Below are 22,274 nucleotides of genomic sequence, written 5' to 3'. Positions count from 1 at the left end.
GAGCAAAGTGAAACAGAAGACTGTTTATGTGAACCACTTTCACTTTCTCTCAGCGGGTATCGATTAACGCTGGACACACACTACACGGTTTGTATCCGACTCTTTGTCTAAAAAATAAATCAGATTTTATTGCAGCCAAAAGGAGCATAGAGAGAAGAAAACACGCTTTTGTTCGTGAAATCGCCAAATCGTTACTACAAACAGCAGGTGTGTGGCCTGGACCAATCATAGTGTGCGCGTTCAGAGGATTATAATAAAAATGTGTCTGAAACTGTCCATGTAACTGTGGTTTTCAATGTTTTTAAACCCCCACCCCGACCCGAACTAGATTGAAACCGGAAACTGGTATGGAAACCGGAAGTCAGCGACCTGTACAGAGGCTGCTGTAAAAGAGAAACCAGATGTAGTCTGGTTAGATCATAAAACAAAACCAGTTTGGATACTCTACACTCAGCACAGACTAGCAGCCAGTCTGCTGGGTCTTCCTAATGTGCACTCTGATCCAGGAACAAATGTGAGCGTGACAGCAAAATGATTATTGGTTCAGACCATCTACACTAAATCCTGCTTCAATGCTCCACAGTGAACTTACACAATCACCACATGTGCATGTGTCTATCGTCATGTTTCTGGTTATGATTTGCTACCTGGGACAGAAACCACAGTACCGCAGGTTTCTACTGGTAATTATTAATTACTAGATTGAGTTGAACTTGATTTTCCTTCCCAGATTTAATTCTTTTTTTCTCGTTGATACTAACTGTTTGTATGTTCATTTCCATGATACAGCAAGATGGAGGCCGATTCAACTGTAAACCATGTTGTGGGTCTTTTCTGGGTGTGGGAACAAATACTTCATTGTGGTGTGAATAGCCTGTGCAGATTCTTCATCTAGTATTGATGTTTTGTTTTTTTTTTTTGTTTTTTTGGGAAGCAAAGCAATGAAAGACATTTCCTTACTCTCAGTTGTTCTGTAAGAAGTCAACATTTATTATTAATACAATAGAGTTAAATATTTACTTTTTATTATAAAAAGTCCAAATTACACTAGTACTGACTGATTGTGCTGCAATTTCTTGAAGTCAGAACTATAAGGTAATTAACAACATATACAAAGTGTAAAAATTATACATGTTAAAACATGTTTACAATACAATGTACAACAAATTATGATACAATAGAAAATGGAAACAGTACACAGAGTACTGTCTACTACTGATGGCACATAGGCCTTACTCCATTCGCCAAGTGTCAATTGAAAACAGAAAACAAGTTAAAACAGAAATTAGCCATTGTTGCTGCAAAAACAAAAGCTGTTATGTGTGCCTAAAAAAAATATTACTTATATGTCTGAAGTTGCCATTACTGTTAAGAAACTTTTCTTCTCCAGAAAGTTCATTTCATCTGACTTCATCAGATCAAATTAAACATTTCGTTCGGAGACTTTGTCAGGAAAGAGTTGACAGTCATTGTTAAAATTCCAGTTTTCCCAAATGCACTGTCTGTTGTTGAATCTGTAAATATAAGAACAATGTTATTCCATTGCCATGGTAAGACTAGCTAAAACCTTTATAGGTTCACTCATATATAATGCACAAAAACACACTTCTATGTAGGAATTATTTATATTCTATGTTGAATATATTAAGATGGGCAGTTTTGAGACAGTAAAGCATTGAAATTGCTCAAGTGACTCCATAAATGTTAAGCAATAGTACAAACATTAGTGCATTAGGGTCTTACCAGTTAGAAGAACAGGGTAACGGGCTGATATATTCTGGACCTGCAAGCGGACCAAACATGTGAGATATTCAGGCTGATCTTTTGACATGAGGTCACACTCATGGTAAGGCAAAACCTCCACTATTCCAGTGTCCTGGCACCAGTTTAGGAAGCGCTTCTTCTCCTTTGCCTCTGCACTCAACCTACATTTGGGAGGATCAAACAAATATGTTCAGCCAGATAGATAAGGTTTCAACTTTTAGAACATGGACTAACAGCTTCAGTCTTTTATGATAAATTATGGTAAACATTATATGGTATCTCTAAAAAAAAAAAAAAATAAAATAAAAACAAATTGGGGAAATAGAGATCTGGATTCAGACATAGGGAAGGAGTTATGGAAAAACACAGTGGCTGATGCAAAGGTTTCAGGTTTCAGTTGGGTATACTACCACTATAAAATTATAAACATAACTATACACAGTTATTACCACTGAATGTGCCCATGTACACCTGCATACATGCAGTACATATAAGTATATGAATAGTTTACCACCAGGTATATCCAAATAAAAAATTGTATACACTGGAATGCTTTTTCAGCACAAGGGCTCTTCTCTGTCACTGGAAGACAGACAAAGCCTGATTAATGACATTTTTTTTTTTACATATATAAAAGATAAATAATTGTGTTTCATTGTTATGAAAATCTGCTACCTCGTTTTGTAGTATTTAATTGATACATGTTACCAATCCTTTAGTTGATTGGTTTGTTGTATTAGTTACTTCTGTGTCCAGATTTGCCTTTTTTTGTCCTGTTGCCTGCTTTTAACTGATTTACTGTAAAATGTTGCCTAGTGTGTTGGGTTTTTGTTTTTTAAACAAGAGTGCATTTTCTAACCTTGCAGTTTCTTTCAGCCGACGACTGTCTTTGTAGTGTAACATCCATTTCCACTTTCCTGTTTTGCTTAGCTCTTGCAAGATTTCTGAAATTTTTTTCATGTTGCCTAAAACATCATACAAAGTGGATTTCATGAGATATATATGCTGGATCCATGCAAGATCTAACCCAAATAGGTGGTACTGAATTAAACGTGAACATACTGAGGCTGAGGGGCTCTAATGTTGCTCTCTCAAACATTATAAAACCACCCCGTATGAAGAGTTCTTGATGAGTGAGGTTCAAAATATCATCCGGTTCGTCAATTCCAGCAAACTGCACGCTTGGTGAATTCTTCAGCTTCAGCAAATGTGGGACCTGAAACAGTGAAGAGAAAAGTCATTAAATAATGATGATAAGTCCTGTTGCAATTTTTTTTACATCAACTGATCCATTACCTCACAAATGTGGTCTGCAATGTCTTCATTCCTGATGATGATGAGTAGAGATGAACTATCCTCACCAAGGAAGAACTCACATGGCTCTACAGCAGTATGGCCCACTGCCTCTAACTGTGCCTTTCAAAAATCACAAAGAAATTATCCAAACTTTAAAACCCATTTACCACTGATAAGTTGTAGACTGGTTTTGCCAAAAAACAAACAAACAAACAAAAAAAAAAACAAGCTCTATTGTGTAAAATATGTAAGATTATAAAGTTGTCTGTATGATATACTTGAGTTCAGAATTCCTTTAATATAGTCTTCACACCTACTCTGACTTACCACTTACCATAAGTGTGACTTATAGTCCAGAAAATACGGTATTTCCTTATATAGGCTATGTTAAAGATTTGGTCAGAAAGAAGTCCTCCAAGGGGCGAGGTGGGTGGCAGGGGGGTTATACTCAAAAATGCATTTTGGGTGGCATGTAACTTTATTTCCAAGTGCATGCAATATATAATTGACAAATACTGCATTAGATTTTTTTTTTTTTGGGAAAAGTCTTACCTTGGTTTCTTTAAAGAAGGCATCGTCTGACGTCACTAATATGTAGAATCTGTACTTTGTTTTACAAGATTTCTTCACAACTGAATTCAGATTAGTGCGAAAGTTCTCATCCATCTCTTTTTTCATTTGATCACAGAAGTCAAAGTGGTTAATTGATTCAGTCCTTTGGTTTGCTATGTTCATTCTGAAGCGGTTGGATCTAGATGGGACCCATTTCATAGAACAAACATCATTCATCGTTGCTTTGTAACATCTGTTGCACTCTGCAGTCACGCTAGAAATTCCAGCATGTTCCAGTGTGTTGTTTGTTCCTAGAGATAATTTTTGAGAATGTGAAGTTCTTCCTTTCTCCGTGGTTTCCTTCCTGTCAGACATGTCCACCATTATTCTTTGGCTAAAGAGTAATGGTGTATCCAAGAGATCCAGTGAATCCTCCTGCTCTTCTAGACTCGAAAAGCGCACAGTCATAGGACTAGCAAACTGCAATTTGTCATGTGCATCCTGTTGGGAAGTGCGTCCCCTCTTACAACGTTTCAAAAGCTGTTTCATTTGTTCTGAGAAGATAAGGTGCTCCTGATCCATGGATGCCTGAGTGAGGTCATCTTGTAGGCACCTCTGAGAAACCTGCTCCAGAAAAGAATAGCATCTCTTTGGGTTGGTGTTATAGACTGTGCATATGAGAGAACTTCGAGGTTCCAGACTGTCATCTATTATGTTATTATTTTCATAATCCACAAATGAAGTTGATGCATCTGAACAGGCTTCCCGATACAACTTAATATTCTCTTTAGTTGTTTGGTCGTTTTTCTCTAAACTATCCGTAAAGAAACCCTGTTTTCCATGAACAAGCTGAGATGAACCTTCTTCGGATTTAAATGGTGATATGGATATAGATGATGTCATTTTTTTTGTTGTTGAAATGTCCCTTTCTTGGTACTCTCGATGTGTAAATATGGTTTTATCTGAGCTAGATTTACTGGCATTAACATCTGATAACCAACTATTTTTAGATGAAAGCTCAGTGCTCTCTTGCTTATCATCATGTATTCCTTCAAAATTTCCCCAGGATCTTTCTTCTTTCACCAATAGCATTGAAGTGACTGTGTTGTCAGTCATTGCAGTTTGATTCTGTCCGCGTTTGGGGGAGTTTTCAGTTTGTCCATCTGTAGGGATACAATCTAAATGACTTTGATCACTCTTAGACGGTTTCAAAGCCATGACAGGACTGTTTGAACAGGGTTCAGGATTCAGATGGGATGGTGCTGTTGCGTTATGCCCATCTTGATCAACATTTGACTTAACAGCTTCCAAACGCTCAGGGGAGGGAAATGATTTGTGGGAATGACAATCATCTTGCTTTACAGGTATTTTCTGTGAAACATCTGTTCTTTTTATAAAGCACTCAGGGACTGATAGGTTCGTTTTCTTTTGGTACAACCTAACACCAAGTACTTCCTCTAATTTACTTTTGAAAGGTGATATGAGAAAGTCATCTGATTCTTTGTGCAGCTCTTGTGAGGTAGAAGCTGATACCACCACAGGTTTTGTATTGCTTGTTTTCTTGCCCTTAAAGTCAGCTGTGGTATGGCATGGGGATAAGCAAGTGGGAATGTACTTGCTGCTGGGGAAAGGGGTTTGATCAAGTGAGTCTTTCATATCAGTTCCAAACTGACTAGATTTTTCAGTGTGTCTTGATTCGGAAAGGAAGTTATCTATACTTTGTAAAACTCTCAGAGTTCTTAGTTCGACATCAGAATGAAGACCATGATGAGAGTTGGAATTACTGTTATCTGTAGACTCATGACAAACATCTTGCACAAAGGGCTTCTCATCCTGTACTGGTGTTGAGCATCTGGTAGGACATTTATCAGTACTATCTTTACTGATTTCACTATCAGTAACAGCATAAGCACTACCATGGCCACGACAAGGAATGTACTCATATGGACTCTCATCAATAGTTGGGGTAGGGCACCTGTCATCAGATTCACTTCTTAGGACAACTGGCTCCTTTGTTTCACCTCCATCTAGAGGAGTGCCAACAGATATTGGAGATGTACTGCATACCTCTGGGGGTAAGTTCGGGTATGTAATAAATGGTGTTCCTTTTTGGTCTTGAACATGTTCTTCAACTTTGCCTTGGGGGTGTGAGACATGTGGTTGTATGTTGTCTTGACCAGATAAGTCTATTCCAATAAATGGAATTACAACAACACTATGACCTCCTTCCAATCCCTCATTTGCCCTGTCCATCTTGATATCAGTTTCTTTAGTCAGTGTCTTTTTAGCTTCACATATTGTTATGACTTCATATTGAGGTGAATGAAGGGATTTTTGAGTGTCTTGGTCCTCTCCCTCAACTGATTTGGTTTCTTGATATTCCTGTACACCACCAAAACTGAGGTTTGAGTGTGCTATATTTTGACTTGATGTTTTCACACTGTCCTTCATCTGGGAAATGGACCCATCTACACAAGACCCATCCACATGAGACCCATCTAGTGAATCGCTGTTATCAGATGTAGGTAATGCTATGTTTTGATCCTGTGTTCTACCCCCCAACCAAATATAGTTTTCTGAAATTTCCTTACTGGCATGTTCCCTGTAAACAGGGTCTGTTTCTGGTGGAGTGCATGGTCCCTTTTCTGAAATGTCAAGTTCATCTGTCAGTGCACTGCTGTTTGCAGTTTGTTTTCCTAACTGGAAATCATGACAGGCATCCTTATTGTCTGCTTGTTCATGAGATGGTGCTTGGTGACTAAAATCTGTAATGCATTCACTATTTACAGATTCAGGGCTGTCACACATTATATGTAATGGCCGATCACTGAAATCACTGTCATCTTCCACCGATAAACTGCAACTGTCTTTCTCATCAGGTCCATCTTCTTTTACAAAGCAAACTTCATCTTTGAACATTTTACCTTCATGTACTTTACAATCAGTCTGGCCCGGTGGGGCAGCTTTAGGTTCTTCTCTTGACAACTGCTCTTCATTTTCTAAGCTATTTCCATTGCAGATGATTTCTGTGTCTGTAGAATTACCAACTGATTTAATCACTTTTGGGGAAGGTTCTATAGAGCCTTCTGTACAAGGATTATCTTTGACTTCCAAGTTTTCCCCATGTTTGAGTTTGGTTTCATTTTGATCAGCTGTATGAACTACATCTTCTTTGTTGGACCTCTCTTTGTCTTTTACAGATTCGGGTGAATGTGTTGCATGTTTCTGAACCAAACTCATCTCTCTACTTTCTGAATTTTCAATTGCATCTTTCAAGTCTGTCTTCTCTTTGTTCAGTCTGTGAAGGATTTGGCCAGATACTGAAGCATTTTGAACATTTTCTGGCCCAACAAATAAACATCCCAGATCTTCATGCGGAGAAATGAATGATGCATCATTTTTAAAAGATGGCACATCTGTGTTCTCTACGCTGCCAGGTTTTTCCAAAGGAGTAAAAGTTTTCTCAATTTCATGGATGCTTCTGACATTCTTCATAAACTCCGTGGAGTGTACCATGTTTTCGTAACACTGGAAAAAAAAAAAGTAATCAGAATATTAAAATGGCGTCAACACTGTTCACATTAACTGAAAACTGTGACTGCAATGTTTCTTAGCTAATATTTTAACATGTTATATTTTTCAATTATTTTTAATATAATGGACAATGAAGTGGCATTTGGAAAAGTACACCAGTATATCAGCACTTTTACTGGTAAATGGCTGATGTGAGTGACCAGCACTGACGCTCACCCCTTCGTCAACGGCAGATAATTTATTTCTGCTGTGTAAAAGATGTGCACGCCACTGTTTCAATGAGGTTTGTGTGCCTCTGTACACTTGAGGGCTGTGTTAATAGTTTCTGGTATGGTCTGTCATTGCAAATTTCCTAACCACAATTCAAACACCACCTTAAGAATGCCAAAACACACATTGAATTTTGATACTGTTTTATCCGAAGTTCCAAAAAAAAGGTCAGGGAGAAGACAAATGCTAAGAGCTATGAGAATCAATATTTTAGTTTTATGAGATCTTAAGTCTGATGACTTAAGACTTTGGGGACAATCATGGGAGATCCCAAGTTGATGTTGTGCCATACGGATGTTCTGGTTGGAACCACAAGAACTTGTCTTGCAGAGCTAGGGCTGCACAATATATTGTTTCAGCATCATCATGTGATGTCAACGTGCCTGACATTGCACATCCTGCGATGTGATTGTTGCGCATGTGCATATCACAATGACTGATAAAATGACATCATTGTGCAGCCCTGGATCAAGCTAACTCAGCTTAGGAGAGATATCAAAGACAGAGGCAGAAATGCATGATGAGATGGTCAAGTCATCTGGTGGAAAGATAGGGAGAGGTGTGCGTCATTGGCATAGTAATCAAAGAATCAAAGGCTATGTGAGCGCATGATAGAACCTAGGGATGTGGTAAAGACGGAGGAGAGGGCCAATCAGAGAGCCTGTATAGAGGCAATGAGAACTGTATACTTGCCCCTGCCAAGAAAACTTGAAGGTAGGTAGGACCTGAACCAGTTGAATCAGAGATGTCCACTTTAGAGATTGTACACAGACAGGTCTTCACACAAGGAGGCTGAACATGAAAACTGCTCTTCCAGCAAAACATGTACAGTATCTCACAGAAGTGAGTACACCCCTCACATTTTTGTAAATAATTTATATCTTTTCATGTTACAACACTGAAGAAATGACACTTTGCTACAATGTAAAGTAGTAAATAAAAATAACTCAACACACAGCCATTAATGTCTAAACCGCTGGCAACAAAAGTGAGTACACCCCTAAGTGAAAATGTCCAAATTGGGCCCAAAGTGTCAATATTTTGTGTGACCACCATTATTTTCCAGCACTGCCATAACCCTCTTGGGCATGGAGTTCACCAGAGCTTCACGGGTTGCCACTAGAATCCTCTTCCACTCCTCCATGATGACATCACAGAGCTGGTGGATGTTAGAGACCTTGCGCTCTTCCACCTTCCGTTTGAGGATGCCCACAGATGCTCAATAGGGTTTAGGTCTGGAGACATGCTTGGCCAGTCCATCACCTTTACCCTCAGCTTCTTTAGCAAGGCAGTGGTCATCTTGGAGGTGTGTTTGGGGTCGTTATCATGCTGGAATACTGCCCTGTGGCCCAGTCTCTGAAGGGAGGAGATCATGCTCTGCTTCAGTATGTCACAGTACATGTTGGCATTCATGGTTCCCTCAATGAACTGTAGCTCCCCAGTGCCAGCAGCACTCATGCAGCCCCAGACCATGACACTCCCACCACCATGCTTGACTGTAGGCAAGACACACTTTTCTTTGTACTCCTCACCTGGTTGCCGCTAGACACACTTGACACCATCTGAACCAAATAAGTTTATCTTGGTCTCATCAGACCACAGGACACGGTCCAGTAATCCATGTCCTTAGTCTGCTTGTCTTCAGCAAACTGTTTGTGGGCTTTCTTGTCCATCATCTTTAGAAGAGGCTTCCTTCTGGGACGACAGCCATGCAGACCAATTTGATGCAGTGTGCAGCGTATGGTCTGAGCACTGACAGGCTGACCCCCCACCCCTTGAACCTCTGCAGCAATGCTGGCAGCACTCATACGTCTATTTCCCAAAGACAACCTCTGGATATGACGCTGAGCACGTGCACTCAACTTCTTTGGTCGACCATGGCGAGGCCTGTTCTGAGTGGAACCTATCCTGTTAAACTGCTGTATGGTTTTGGCCACCATGCTGCTGCTCAGTTTCTGGGTCTTGGCAATCTTCTTAATGCCTAGGCCTCTTTATGTAGATCAACAATTCTTTCTTTCAGATCCTCTGAGAGTTCTCTGCCATGAGGTGCCATGTTGAACTTCCAGTGAACAGTATGAGAGACTGAGAGCAATAACACCAAATTTAACACACCTGAGACCTTGTAACACTAACGAGTCACATGACACCGGGGAGGGAAAATGGCTAATTGGGTCCAATTTGGACCATTTTCACTTAGGGGTGTACTCACTTTTGTTGCCAGCGGTTTAGACATTAATGGCTGTGTGTTGAGTTATTTTGAAGGGACAGCAATTTTATACTGTTATACAAGCTGTACACTCACTACTTTACATTGTAGCAAAGTGTCATTTCTTCAGTGTTGTCACATGAAAAGATATAACTTATTTACAAAAATGTGAGGGGTGTACTCACTTCTGTGATACTGTATATCTTTCTTATTTGGCTACAGCTAAAACTGCGCTGTCATTAGTTTTCCCGACCAAACAGTTCTAGGGACTACCGCACTGAGGAACAGACTCAAGAACTACAGACCGTAAGGGCCTTTTTTCAAGGAATTTTAAAGTAATGAAAGCTGACCGATGGTTACTATAAAGCTACAACTAAAAAGAAGTTGTATGGTTCAAGAACTAAAAGCAAAAATAATGTTTGTGTGGCTTTTCAACAATCATGAAAACAAAGAGCAAAATGGCTTGAAAAGAGGCCATATTCCAGCAATATTCAGAGGATTAGTGTTTAACTTTCTCTCTTGTGGGAAAAAATACTCCTCAGTAGCCAAGTAGAGGATATTCAGGTGTTCTAGAGAAATGTCTTTGATAGACGTCCATATGAAAGGGTGAGATTTCTGTGGTTGTCTACTCTCAAAATTGAGCTTCCTTTTTCTGGTTTCTCCAGGATCACTAACTACACCTTCAAAATACTGCGCTGTCACTGAAACCAAATGAATGTGTGTTAGTTCAAAGGTGTGAATGCTTGTGATTAGTCAGAACTAACAATAGAAACAACAACAAACAGGAATCCATTTCACCTAAACAGCCAAACCTTTAACCTATAGCTATCCACATTACAGGCAAAATAAGGAGACAACAGAAAGGGGGTGGGAAAAACAAAACAAAACAAAAAAAAACTATGCCAGAAAGAAACATAACACATTTCAAACAACTCTTATTTGTCTCTTCTCTTGGCCTAGTTGGTTTTGAAGTTTTGAACATAAGTCACCTCTGAGGCTGAGGCTTGTGCAAGAGGTAGAATAGCACCAACTATCGAGAGTGGGGCTAATTTCTGTGCTTCTGTGCTACGCACACAAAGCTTCTTGCAACTGTGCTTCAGAAAGATGAAGGGTCACCTGGTTTGGTTGGTGGCAATGACTTCAATAGTATTTCAGCCTATATATCTGATGGTAGTAGAAACTGGCTAACTCTCTAAGATCAAAGTCGCCACTGCAGAGGCAGCTGTTTGAAGTTGTGACCAAGAAGTCTGATGTGGTACTCTATGAGGTGCATGAGGGTTTGTGGCTCCCATTCAGATCCCATAGCTGTCTGATAGAAAGTGGTAGACTGTTCTTTTCAATGACCCCTACTGGTCTTAGTACTTATATCAGTATTCGCTTAATTGTGCTGATAGTTGTATGCCTACTAATCTAAACTACCACACGCAACTGGTCATTTCTTTTCAATTTCCAAAAGACCATGTGAAAATCATAGCAAAAGCATTACACAGGTAATAGCTTGTTTCACATATATAATGGTAACATCATATCAAACCTAAAATTTACTTGCCTTGGGTAGTTCCAAGGATGATTTGAGTGTTTTTGAAGTATCACTAACTTCTTTCTCTTCACTGGACACAGAAGTCTCTTTCCTGTTGAATTGTTGATTTGAAGTGACAAGAACTGAATTTGAGTTTCTCAGTGATAAATCCAAAACCACAGGTCCATGGTCTACAAAAGAATGATCTTTTTTCCTTAGGTCCAACACTGGAGAAATGGAAGTGTTGGAGTCTGAAGTGTGTGTTACACTAGAGAAAGGAGCATATGAATTGGCCTTGAGCTCAGAGTGAACTGGAGCTTTCATTCCACTGGACATTTCCGAACAACCACTCTCTTCTGAACATGGATATATAAAGTTTGAGTCAACATGAAAAAACCTGGCTGTTGACCGGCTGTAAAACAGTCCTATCCACATGTGGACAATGAGCTGCACTTCTTCATTCGTATCCTCAACGGAAAAATCCCATGGGCTATTGAGGAGAGAAAGGTACAAAGATGAGCTTTTTTTTTTTTTTTTTTTAGATAAAGAAGTTTGTCATTTTGCTCATCTAGATGCAACAAGAATAGCATTTATTTATTTATTTTTTTGTCCTCCTTGTATAAATACCAAAATGTACATACCCATGCAAGGCTCGGATGATGGTTTTATCCTTTGGGTCACTGGTAAACCTGCTGTCTAGATTAAAGTCATATTTTTCTTCCCATTGCCTTGTGACTTGAATGGAGCCCTCCTTGCTAACAAAGGTGCGAGTCTGTCTGAACTTTTGCCTCTGGAGCATTTGTTTTTTCAGGTACTCTGGAGTCTTGTGGTTGTGTTCACTGACTTCCTGACAGACAGATGGTTGCTGTGACTGAATTCCATCGCCATACAATTGCTGGTGACGCTGCAGCAGTTGGGAGGAACCACTTAAAGGGGATACCTGGAATGGTGTACCTGGCAAATCCAACAGTAGAGAGGAAGACGGTGGCAATGAGTAAGCATGTTCTTTAGAAATCAAATCAACTAATTCATTGCCTTCCACAAGATGGCTTGGTGAAGGAGACTCAAGAGGCTGAAGGGGTTTAGCAGCAGGCAGTCTAAGCAGAGCATGAAGAACTGACTCTTGGTCTGTACTGGTAACATCTTTTGTAAGGTCACAGTTCCTCAAACTTGTCTCAGGTTTTCTCTCAAGTGCTGGATCTGGTTGTGGTGGAACCTGGTCATTACTGGCACTGAGTGCCAAGTCAGCAAGTAAGTTCAAAGCATCTGCAGACGAACAAGTACTGTTCATATTTTCCTTAAAAGTCTTCCTGACAGAATTATCCCTAGAACATTCTTTGTATTTCAGATTTTCACTGGTAAAACAAGCTGGAGTTTGAAAATGCAACCACCCTGTGAAGACAAAACAGAGGAGAAAAAAGAAACTACATGAAAAGCACAATGAAAGCATGTGAAATACACCTGTGTATAACTATTAGGAACTTGTCACCAACATGTAAATTCTACCATTATTTCAAATGAAGGAACTGATTCACTAAGTCACATTTGGGTCCAGATGGACAAGACTGGCGGTGACGCGGCACACAGAACAAGAGCAAAAGGCAAACCCTGACCTAGCAAACACTTAGGAAGGTCTAGCAGTAGCTTGCTGAGGACAGATGCACAAGTGACAGAGCAAAGAAAAGGAACAGCCAGTTTGAAAGTTTTGCACAACGAAAACATTTTACACATTACACACAAACACACATTCCAGTTCTGAGCATTTTCAAATATGACTTACATTTCTTTTTAATACATTCTGCAGGAACATCTTGATGCTTTTTGAGGGTTTTAGTCCTACTCCTTTGTGTGAAAATTGGTGGAGGACTTTGTATGATTTGCGGGTGTTTGCCCATATTGGCGTGTTCTTGTGTCTCTAATGGATCTTTCCACAGTTGAATATCCTGACCCTTAGTTTTATCTTTAGGAGTCAGGCCTAGGGCATGTGCAAAAACAGGGTCAAGTGACAGCAGTTTTGAAACCCCCGTCACACCCACAGTGGTGTCTGGAACATTTGAAACTGTGTTACTGCTTGTTAATGTTTTAGCATCGGAGTCACATTTTCCCTTCTTGACATAAGGTTCTGTGTTATCTACAGTATCTGTAGGCATCCCCTCTGACAAAAGGAAATCAGTTTTTCTCTTTCCTCTTAAAAGAACAGATTTTAGTTTATTCAACAGACATTCGCCTTTTGTTGCAGACTTTCCTGGGGGGAGGCTATTAGTGTGTTGTCCTTTAACCTCTTCTGAGTGAGGAGGGTCCGTGCAATCATTCCTTGAAGAATGCTCAGTACCATCTGACGTCACAGACACTGAACTATTACCATCTTCTGATTGCCTCAAAAGGCACGGCTGACCACAACTGAGTGCAGACTTTTGAAAATGGTTCCCTCTATCCTTCACTGTGGTGGCCTCATCCACTGCTTTTTCTGGAGCAGTGCTGGACACTTGTTCAGCGTTGTCATTGAAGTTTAGAGATGCATCAACCAACATTTCCTCAGGGTGCTGTTCATCTTTTGTAGCCTGAAGCTTATCCTCTAAAGATTTAATCTGATCAGCAATGTGTAGAGTGCCATAAGGAACCAAGATTTTTCCACATTTGCTAACAACCGGCTTTAGGTCCCAGCGCTCAGTTACCTTTCTCAGAGGACCAACATCCAATCCCAGTAAAATGTGGCTTTCCAAGCTTTGTTGTCTGTGGACTGATGGTAAACCAACCATGGCAGGCCTCATTCTCTTATTTTTTGTTGAAAGTTTTCCACATCTCCGTCTCCGCCTTGGTAATTTCCTCCAGTCAATATTCAAAGGATTGTTACACTGTGAGTGGACTGGTGATTCCTTGGCCAAGTCATCCTCCACTGGTATTTTAACAGTCTGTAAATCAAGGATCTCAAATGCCCTCTTCTGACTTACATGTTCTTTAAGTAATTTACTCCATTTTGCACTTGTGAGGTAGGTATCCTCAGGGTGATGTCCAGTGTCGTAATTCAGAGGGTTCATTCCTGTTTGCCATTTGGCTGTTGAAAAACCAGATAGCTGAGAATCATTATGCTTCATTGAGAACACATTACTGAACACACTTAAACTCTCATCCGAGACAGTTCGCTCTGCTGAAGAGATGCTGACATTCAGCTCTGCTGGATGGTCATCAGATTTAGCAGGAGACAGGCAATTGTTTGCCCCCATTTCATCCTTTTTGTTAGGGTTACATTTTTTATTGTCTTTGGTAGCATTTTCAGGTTGCAAATGATCTGCTACAACATTCTGAGAAACACTGGCTATGTCAACCTGTTCTTCAGTACTTTTTTTATGATTGTCAAGATTTACAAGATATTTCTGGGTGGTCAATTGGTCTTCTGGATCCATACTAAACTGATTATATTGTGTCTCCTCAGGAGATGACAGACAGAGATAGACATCCTCATCAAGGTCTTCTCTTCGCTCCTCTTGTCCTGCTGCCAGGATTTCAGAAACCTTGGATATTGGCAGCTGAAAAGTGTTTGGTTTGCTCAGGTATGACCTGAAGCTCTGCCATGCCCTGTTAGTCCACTCTGGGGATGAGTAGAGGTGTTTGTAAGCATCTGGTACATCATACTGATCGGGAAAGATACTGACTTCCCTAGACGGACTTAATGGCAGCCCGGGATTTATCAGTGATGCATAATTCTGCATATGTTGCACCAACACGTCACACAGTTCTTCACTTGGGTCGATGTTCGTTTTCTCAACTTCAACCTCTGCGTAGCTTAATACTGGCAGTGCCTGAAGGAATTCAGACGACATAGCAGCCCTTAACTGTCCAAATTTTATATCTGTCATAAAACAAGAAAAAAATATAGTTTAATCACTGATTCTGTCTTCGTGACTGTCAATCAAGGATAAACTAAAAGTGTCACTGAGCTTGACAATGGTAACTTAAATCAAGGATGTAAGAAATAAAATGAAACTATCTAATGCATGGTGTAATCACCTTTCTGTGTAAGCTGTGTGTCTGGAAATACAAACATGGCTTGCAGGATGTCAGCTGAAGTTGACCCAGTGTCTATAAAAACAAAAAATTGCAGGTAAAGTTGAATTATAGTTAAAAATGAAGAGAAATTTCTTCAGCTATGTCATGACAAAACAGTACGATCGTTTTCATATCTTACCATATGTAAGGAAATGGGAGGAGGGCAACAGGATGAGAAAACCACCATGATTCAGGGGAACAGGGAGAGCCTATGCAAAAAATTGTTTGACAGGTATGTTTTTAATTGATGAACTGAGAATTGTTTATAATTGTCAACAAAAACAGCCAATAATAATTTAACAAATAACTGACTCATCAAGTTATTCTTTGATGTAAAAACAACAAAAAAAAAAAAAAAAAAACAATTTACTGGTTACAATTGTAAAAGGTTTACACATTTCCTTGGTTTTCTATTGGTATAAATTAAACACCTTAGATTTCTGACAACTGACAAGAGATGACTAAGCCTTAGAATCTCTAAAATGTCTATAATAAACAAACTCACGAGATCGTTCCCCTTGATTTCTTGCAGAAGCAGAGAGAGTGAGTTGGTTTCTTCTGGCTTCGAAGAAATCAACTCACACAGACTGCAGTATAAGCCATCCAGAAAGACTGGAAGTGAGCAAGAAAAAAAAAAAAAGCCAAATGAATTAATGATACATTCATTAAATGCAGGAACTATGTTGAAATATTCCCTGATAATGTAACTTCTCTGTATTGAAGGGTTTTTTTTCCTGATATTGTAAAACCCCACCTTCACCAAAGAAGCAGGTTTCAAAGACAGCCCTTGGCAATAACCGTCTCAGATCTAACATGGAAATTGCTCGGTCAACTTTTACCACCGGTGGTCTTAAACAGAAACAAGACCAAAGAACAGAATAGTGGTTAAAAATGAAAAATTATCCAAGTCAATAAATACAGAATCTACTTTTCATTGTGCATCTTTAGCTTACAGTTTTCCAGTGATCAAACCCCTCGCTGTACACCTCAGCCCAACATTGTAGAACTGGGTGCCTATTTGAAGTTTACCCTTCCAGGGCTGGTATTGACAAACTAAAACAAAATTACACAATACAAGTTACAGACTGTTAAAATAATAATAAAATAATACATCACCAAAACCATCAATTCTTTAATAGGCTGCTCTGTATTTGCTGTGCTTACATCTAATTCCATTAATTGTGTCGTACATGACCTGTATCTTTGGCTTGGATTTCCAATTGGCGGTATTACTCTTCTACTTTTTTATAGCGACATGTATGAAGTTACCCTGCTGGATATGCTGCATGCTACTTACACAGTTTTTTCTCCTCACTGAAAAGACAAATGGGAAAACATTAATTAACATTGTCTAAATATTCTTAAACTGTATGAAATAGTATAAGATCATAAACATATCAACACTCCAGGAAGATTATGTGTCATTATACTGAAAGTACCTTTTCTCCTGCAGGACTCCAAGTGTTCCTTTGGTATCCGTATATGAAAATGATATAATTGCAACAGGACAGGCAGCGCTGGGAGACTGAACCGTTTCAGTGCTTTCACCATGAAGCAGCTCATACATGTAATACTGCAAGACCAAAACAAGAGCCATCTAAGCTTCCTGAACCCATTCTGTTTTCATACCTAGCATGCAGTCATTCATAAATGCTCTCAATATTGTGCAAATACACAAAGACATAGATGTCACTACAACATCTGAGCGCTGCATTCATTTACATTTTCTGTGCATTTTAGATCTACATAAACTGAAGCAATGAAAATTTTCTTATCACATCTACCAATTAAGATTGCTGTCGACATCATGACAGTCATGTGACTCTTCTCACCTGGGTTCTCTCAAAGGCAAGGAAGGAGCTGGTTTTAGCAGATACTGAAGGAAACTCTTCTGACACATGACAGTCAAACCCGACAGTGGGAGGTGTGAAATTCTGGGTGTAGTTCTCTAAAACCCTTTTAACTCTCCCCTGTTGGTAATGACAAAGGACAATGACTTTATTCATAGATGTTTTCTTTAAATGAAATACAACCACCAGATTACAGCATGCAACCACTTCTTAGTTCCAAATTCTCAGTACCTTTGTCAGCTTAATGATGGCAATGTAACCAGATTTCCCATGATACCAGCGATTCAGATCCAAACAGTCAGAATACATTGAAATGTAAACACCTGACAAAACACAAAAAACTCATTTAATGTATATTCAGATAGGTACAAATATAAGTAGAATAATTTGTTAAAATTAGTGGACATTAAAAAAAAAAAAAACTACAATGTTTAACTCTATAAACTATGATGTGCCTTTCCTACCAACTAACACTCCTACAGCAGCAAGGCCACACCTTGAACACACTTTAAAAGATTAAATATGTTGCAGCTTGTCAAGGACAAAAAAGAAAAGAAAAAAAAAAAAAAAGAAAAACACTCAACATGACCTGAGAACACTGAACTATGTTTAGGACCGTATGTTTTCCTAAGCCAGAATCTGACATGTATACTATGATATACTATACTATTAATCTGTGCATTTTTCTCTTAGTCTTTTAGTTTTTTGTAGCATTTCTGTAGCATTTATGTTTACTGTTTGACCCTTTGTAGCATTTGTATTTATGTCTGTTTGCACTGGAGTACCCCCCCGTACCTAAACAAATTCCTTGTGTGTGTGTGTGTGTGTGTGTGTGCACACTCACTTGGCAATAAAGCTCATTCTGATTCTGATTCTGATTACAACAAGATATTTTAAGCTAAAAATTATGGTGTGAACATTACAGGCACTTCAGGACAGTGTAGATCCAGTGCTTTTCAGAGGGACTGAAGTTGCTATTGTATTTCAGCTACATTTGTATGCTAAAGGTGAACTTTAGCATACAAATGTAGCTGAAATACAATAAACATTACTAATGGTGATCTGATTTCACCTTTTAATTCAATGTACAAGCGCACACACATACTTCTTTGAGTCACACAGGCCCTGGACCTGCATTAATAATCAATGGCATACATTCATAATAAAGCACTTAGTTTATACAATCCAAATTCAATTACCTTTATTGATTTCACAGGGGGAATTTGTAGTTTCCCAATGCAAGAACATAGCTCTAATGACACCAGAATCTTAACTTTTAACTTTCACTTCTTCCAATGTATTAGTGAACCTCAGCCAACAGAGATATGAGTAGTGTGGTGCCACTTCCTCAGTGGAGGCTGCAATTATAGCAAATTTCTTACAACATTGTGTTTTTGCCAAAGTGAGCTAAGAGCCACATGTGATTTTTTTTTTTTTTTTTGCATTTTTTCCTCCAGATCTTAAGTTTTAGTTTTTAGTTAGAGCTCAGGTTATTAAAATGTAGTAGTAAGTGTAACTAAACAATTAGAAATGCAAGGAAATATAATAGATGATTGACATTTGAGAAATATAGCCAGTCAGTAATGTTCTTGCACTCATGGAAAACAAGTTGTAAATTTCTATATAGGAAGGAAGACAAACTTCCAGTAACTGGTTTGGCAGGTTACTCACCCACAGTCTGCTGCCACAGGGAATAACGTTATTCCATATCACAAAAACACAGTATAACCTTTCCAAAATTTAAAAGAACTGAATATTTTTTTGTTATAAGAAAAAGAAAACAAACAAAGACAAAAAAAAAAAACAAAAAAACAAAACAAAGAAAAAAAAAAACAGGAAATCTGCTATGGGACACCTGAAATCTGCATAGGAAGTGAAACAAATGAAACCTGGGACAGACGTGATGTAAAACAGATTATTCCTCTGCATACTGGTAGATTTAGTTACATGCCAAACAGTGGAATGCTTGTTTTTCCCCTCATGCAATCCAGTGTGGGTTCATACTACCCTTCCCAGAAACTGGCTTTATGACTTTCATACTTAGAAAACAGCCTATGGTAGGCTCAGGTCTAACAGAAACTCTTAACAAGTAACATTTTTCAACTTTCAAACAAAAAGTTAACATAAAAAAAATTAATCATATAACAGAAATTAATGTTGCATTGAAGAGAGGGTAGTGTTTCACTGTGCACTGAAACAGAAAATAAAACTTGCAGTTTCTGTTTCACAAAAGAAACTCTTCCACTTTCATTTATCCACATTAACACTGCTCTGTAACTTCCTTTCACTTTCAAAAGGCAGAGAATTACCAGGCACTCGACACGGACTGCTCCTTAGTTTGATCAGCACTGCAGATACTTTGGGCATTTTTATGGACAAGCTGTTGGAAACTGCTATCAAGGTAATAATTCAACAAAACACTTCAGCTCAATGATAAAGGCTTAATGTAATTCTTACTGTTTTGAAATCAGTAGCCAGTAAGTACATTTAATTTATATGTTACAGGAAATGTTGTATACAAATCTAAACAGGGGTTTTTCTGTGTAAATATATGACTTCTTTTCCTGACAGGCTGAGCAGTGCGTGCTCGACTGCCACAGAGAGCTCGCCTCAGATTAACATAATGGTACATTGAGGGAGAAAATAAAATCAGCATTTACCCTTTGAAGGATCTCCCAAAGTTGTGCATGTGCTGTTTCCAGTGCGCACACCAGTTTCTCCCAGAGCACAAGCCTTCAAACAAATTAAAATATCAATACTGACAAATACAAATCGGGAAAGTTGAGATTTTTAGGAACAAGGAGTTTCTCAGTCGACGGGTAGTGTGTTTGGGCTGTACCTCATAGACATCATCAAACAGTAAAAACCCAAAGGTTTCCTTCAGATCCTCCTCTGAATATCCAAGCTCTCTTCTCTTTGTTCGGAAGGCATTATACTAAAGAGAAGTAAAAACAAAATCTCCAAATCAGTCCGAATCACTCCAAACGAGTGGTGTGCTTTGTAAAATGGTAGGTTTTGACATCAAGTAGTGTATCGCGGATTAAATGAGAATAGATTTAAGTTTAACTATTAGATGTGCTTTAATATTTTAGTATTTAAAAGTGGGAAAGAGTTGTACGCACCTTTTCTTCCAGGGCTTGATTCCTGAGCAGGACAGCGGACTTGTATCTGAAAGACTGCTTTGACTCTTCATACAAGTACGCAGTTTGAAGTGGGGCCACAATGTGGTTTTTAAAGATGTCGGAACTCTCTGTTACGGGTATTAAAACACCTAAAAGTGGACCAAACAAAACAAAACCAAAAAAAAAAAAAAATACATGAGCACTAAATAGAAACCACATAACGAAACTGCAATTTTCACTTTCTTCCAGGAAAAACTTGGTCGTATGAGACACGGCGCTTCGTTTTTCATCTAATCCTCTAAAACTAAAAGGTGTATTTCAAGTATAACGGTGGAAAACAATTTATAGCTATTTTTAGTAAATCCTAAAATGAACATTATGCGAGGGGGAAGCCCATCACCTTTGCTCGGGCCACCACCTTTTCCACTTTCCATTGCGGAGAACCTAAGAAATCTGTCCTTCTCCCTTTGCCCTTCGTCGAGAAAAACTGCTTCTGGTCTGAATCATGGCAACAAAATCACATAGTCCCGAGTCTGCTGCATCCAAAAAATCTTCCAAAGTCTTCAAAGTCCCTTGAGCTTTCGCCGCTGTTGCAACAGACATATTAATGCGACAACCAGGAAGTTGCAAAATAGCCAACAGCCCGACCACGTAGGACCAAATGAATCCACTTAAAGCACTTTAATCTTTTCACTCCTATTAAATCCGTTAGAGAGTGACATCTTCTTCGTTTTCGGCGTGTTTCCGTGCATGTGCGATTAGCGCATGTACAGTCTCAGTCGAAAAAGAAACAGAAACCTATCGTGGTCAAAGCATCCATCTTGAAAGTCTTAGCTCAACTGTGACTGTGGCGCTGGTGGTGAAGCCTGGGTGCGCGTGCACGCGCGTGGGTCATATTTTCATATTTTCTAGCGAAAAACTAAAAGCTTCACCCACCGACCCTGCCTGTCTACTCCAACGCCATACATACAGGCTGTGGATGGTTTATATAAAGCGGTTATTTTTGCGGTACTGTGTTGTTTCGGTACTATATATTATACTGTTGTAGGGAAGTACAGACCAGTAGTTACACATTTACCACATTCACCATGAAATCCAGCTGCTCGGAAGGAGCCGCTTAACAAGTAACGTTCTGACAACACTCCATTTTTAACTTCTTATCAAGATTTTTCAGTTTTCAAACTCATAAAACACAGAAAGCAGAAAAGGTTAATGTTTTATAGGTTGACAACAGCAAATTCTTTTGATGTTGTTTGGGGGGGGGGTTAAACCAATTATCCAATGTCAAAATAGCTTTTTATTATTTTTGTCACAATCAACTAATTCATTAATTAACTAATCACTGCAGCTGTTTTTTTTTTTTTACACTGCTCAAACTAACTGCAGGCAACCATTTCTTGTCAACAGGTTAACACCAATATATGTCTCCCAAAATTACATGTTTATGTTTAAGTGAATTTACATTTAAGTCATTGTCACAGAAGCAAAGAAGTGATGAAATTTTTAAGGCCTAGGTTTGTTAACATCTTCAACATGACAGTCTGCTGTTTCCCCCTTAGCAAACAATGGTTTCTGGAAAATGTTACTGTTGATAACAACACTTCCATAACTTAGCAAAGTTGATGTTCTCTGTAAACTTATCCAGGAATAATCACGTCATTAAACCGCCCAGGCCTTGTGGTTTGCCATGGGGAACTCCAGGAGTGACTGAGCCATCTCAGGCTACAACAAGACACATTTAGACCGGTGGTTGAGGGTTGGCCACTCATGACATGGGGATTTTTGGTGTTTTCAGTAAAAGAGGAATCAGCCAAAAAAGACATGATCAAGTTTGCAGAGTGAATTATCTCAAATGATGGGTCACAATCAGGCCTCTGGCAAAATGTCAGCAGGAAACAGTTTGGTAATGTAGTACTCCCACTTCCTGAAGGGCGCCATGTGCCAATAATGTCTGTAAATCCCAACAAGTGCAAAGTTAGTTTATATTCAATATTCCCTAATAACCCTTAGCATTTACCAGCTTATTTACTGACTTACTTACATTGAATAGAGATTCTGCTGTTTTGTGGCCCGGAAATTCAACTGAAGTACCAATGCACCATGAATTAGCTGAG

General features: G+C 39.0%; 1 protein-coding gene across 4 annotated transcripts; it reads right to left on the bottom strand.

The window, feature by feature from the left end:
- Window positions 1-960: 960 nt before the first annotated feature.
- On the bottom strand, window positions 961-21,018 carry tasor2 (transcription activation suppressor family member 2). 4 transcript variants are annotated; one of them, XM_026311691.2, is made up of 22 exons: window positions 20,561-21,018; window positions 20,161-20,309; window positions 19,878-19,973; window positions 19,699-19,771; window positions 17,270-17,361; window positions 17,021-17,158; window positions 16,628-16,761; window positions 16,486-16,502; window positions 16,142-16,241; window positions 15,943-16,037; window positions 15,694-15,800; window positions 15,328-15,397; window positions 15,150-15,221; window positions 12,922-14,991; window positions 11,783-12,533; window positions 11,172-11,631; window positions 3,613-7,140; window positions 3,061-3,180; window positions 2,827-2,980; window positions 2,624-2,729; window positions 1,744-1,925; window positions 961-1,514 (listed from the first exon to the last, which is right to left on the bottom strand). In XM_026311691.2, the coding sequence occupies exons 1-22, from the start codon at window positions 20,592-20,594 to the stop codon at window positions 1,414-1,416; spliced, it is 8,649 nt and encodes a 2,882-aa protein (XP_026167476.1). In that variant the 5' UTR covers window positions 20,595-21,018; the 3' UTR covers window positions 961-1,413. The 4 variants fall into 4 exon arrangements, with proteins under 4 accessions (XP_026167476.1, XP_026167478.1, XP_026167477.1 ...); XM_026311693.2 differs by having other exon boundaries at window positions 11,783-12,095; window positions 20,561-21,017; XM_026311692.2 differs by lacking the exons at window positions 19,699-19,771; window positions 19,878-19,973; window positions 20,161-20,309; window positions 20,561-21,018 and having other exon boundaries at window positions 17,270-17,450.
- Window positions 21,019-22,274: the final 1,256 nt, after the last annotated feature.

The sequence above is a fragment of the Mastacembelus armatus genome, chromosome 6, assembly GCF_900324485.2.
Source record: "Mastacembelus armatus chromosome 6, fMasArm1.2, whole genome shotgun sequence".
NCBI classification, from domain to species: domain Eukaryota; kingdom Metazoa; phylum Chordata; class Actinopteri; order Synbranchiformes; family Mastacembelidae; genus Mastacembelus; species Mastacembelus armatus.
The sequence above is the reverse complement of the archived record's forward strand: the minus strand, read 5'-3'. Positions and strand labels throughout refer to the sequence as shown.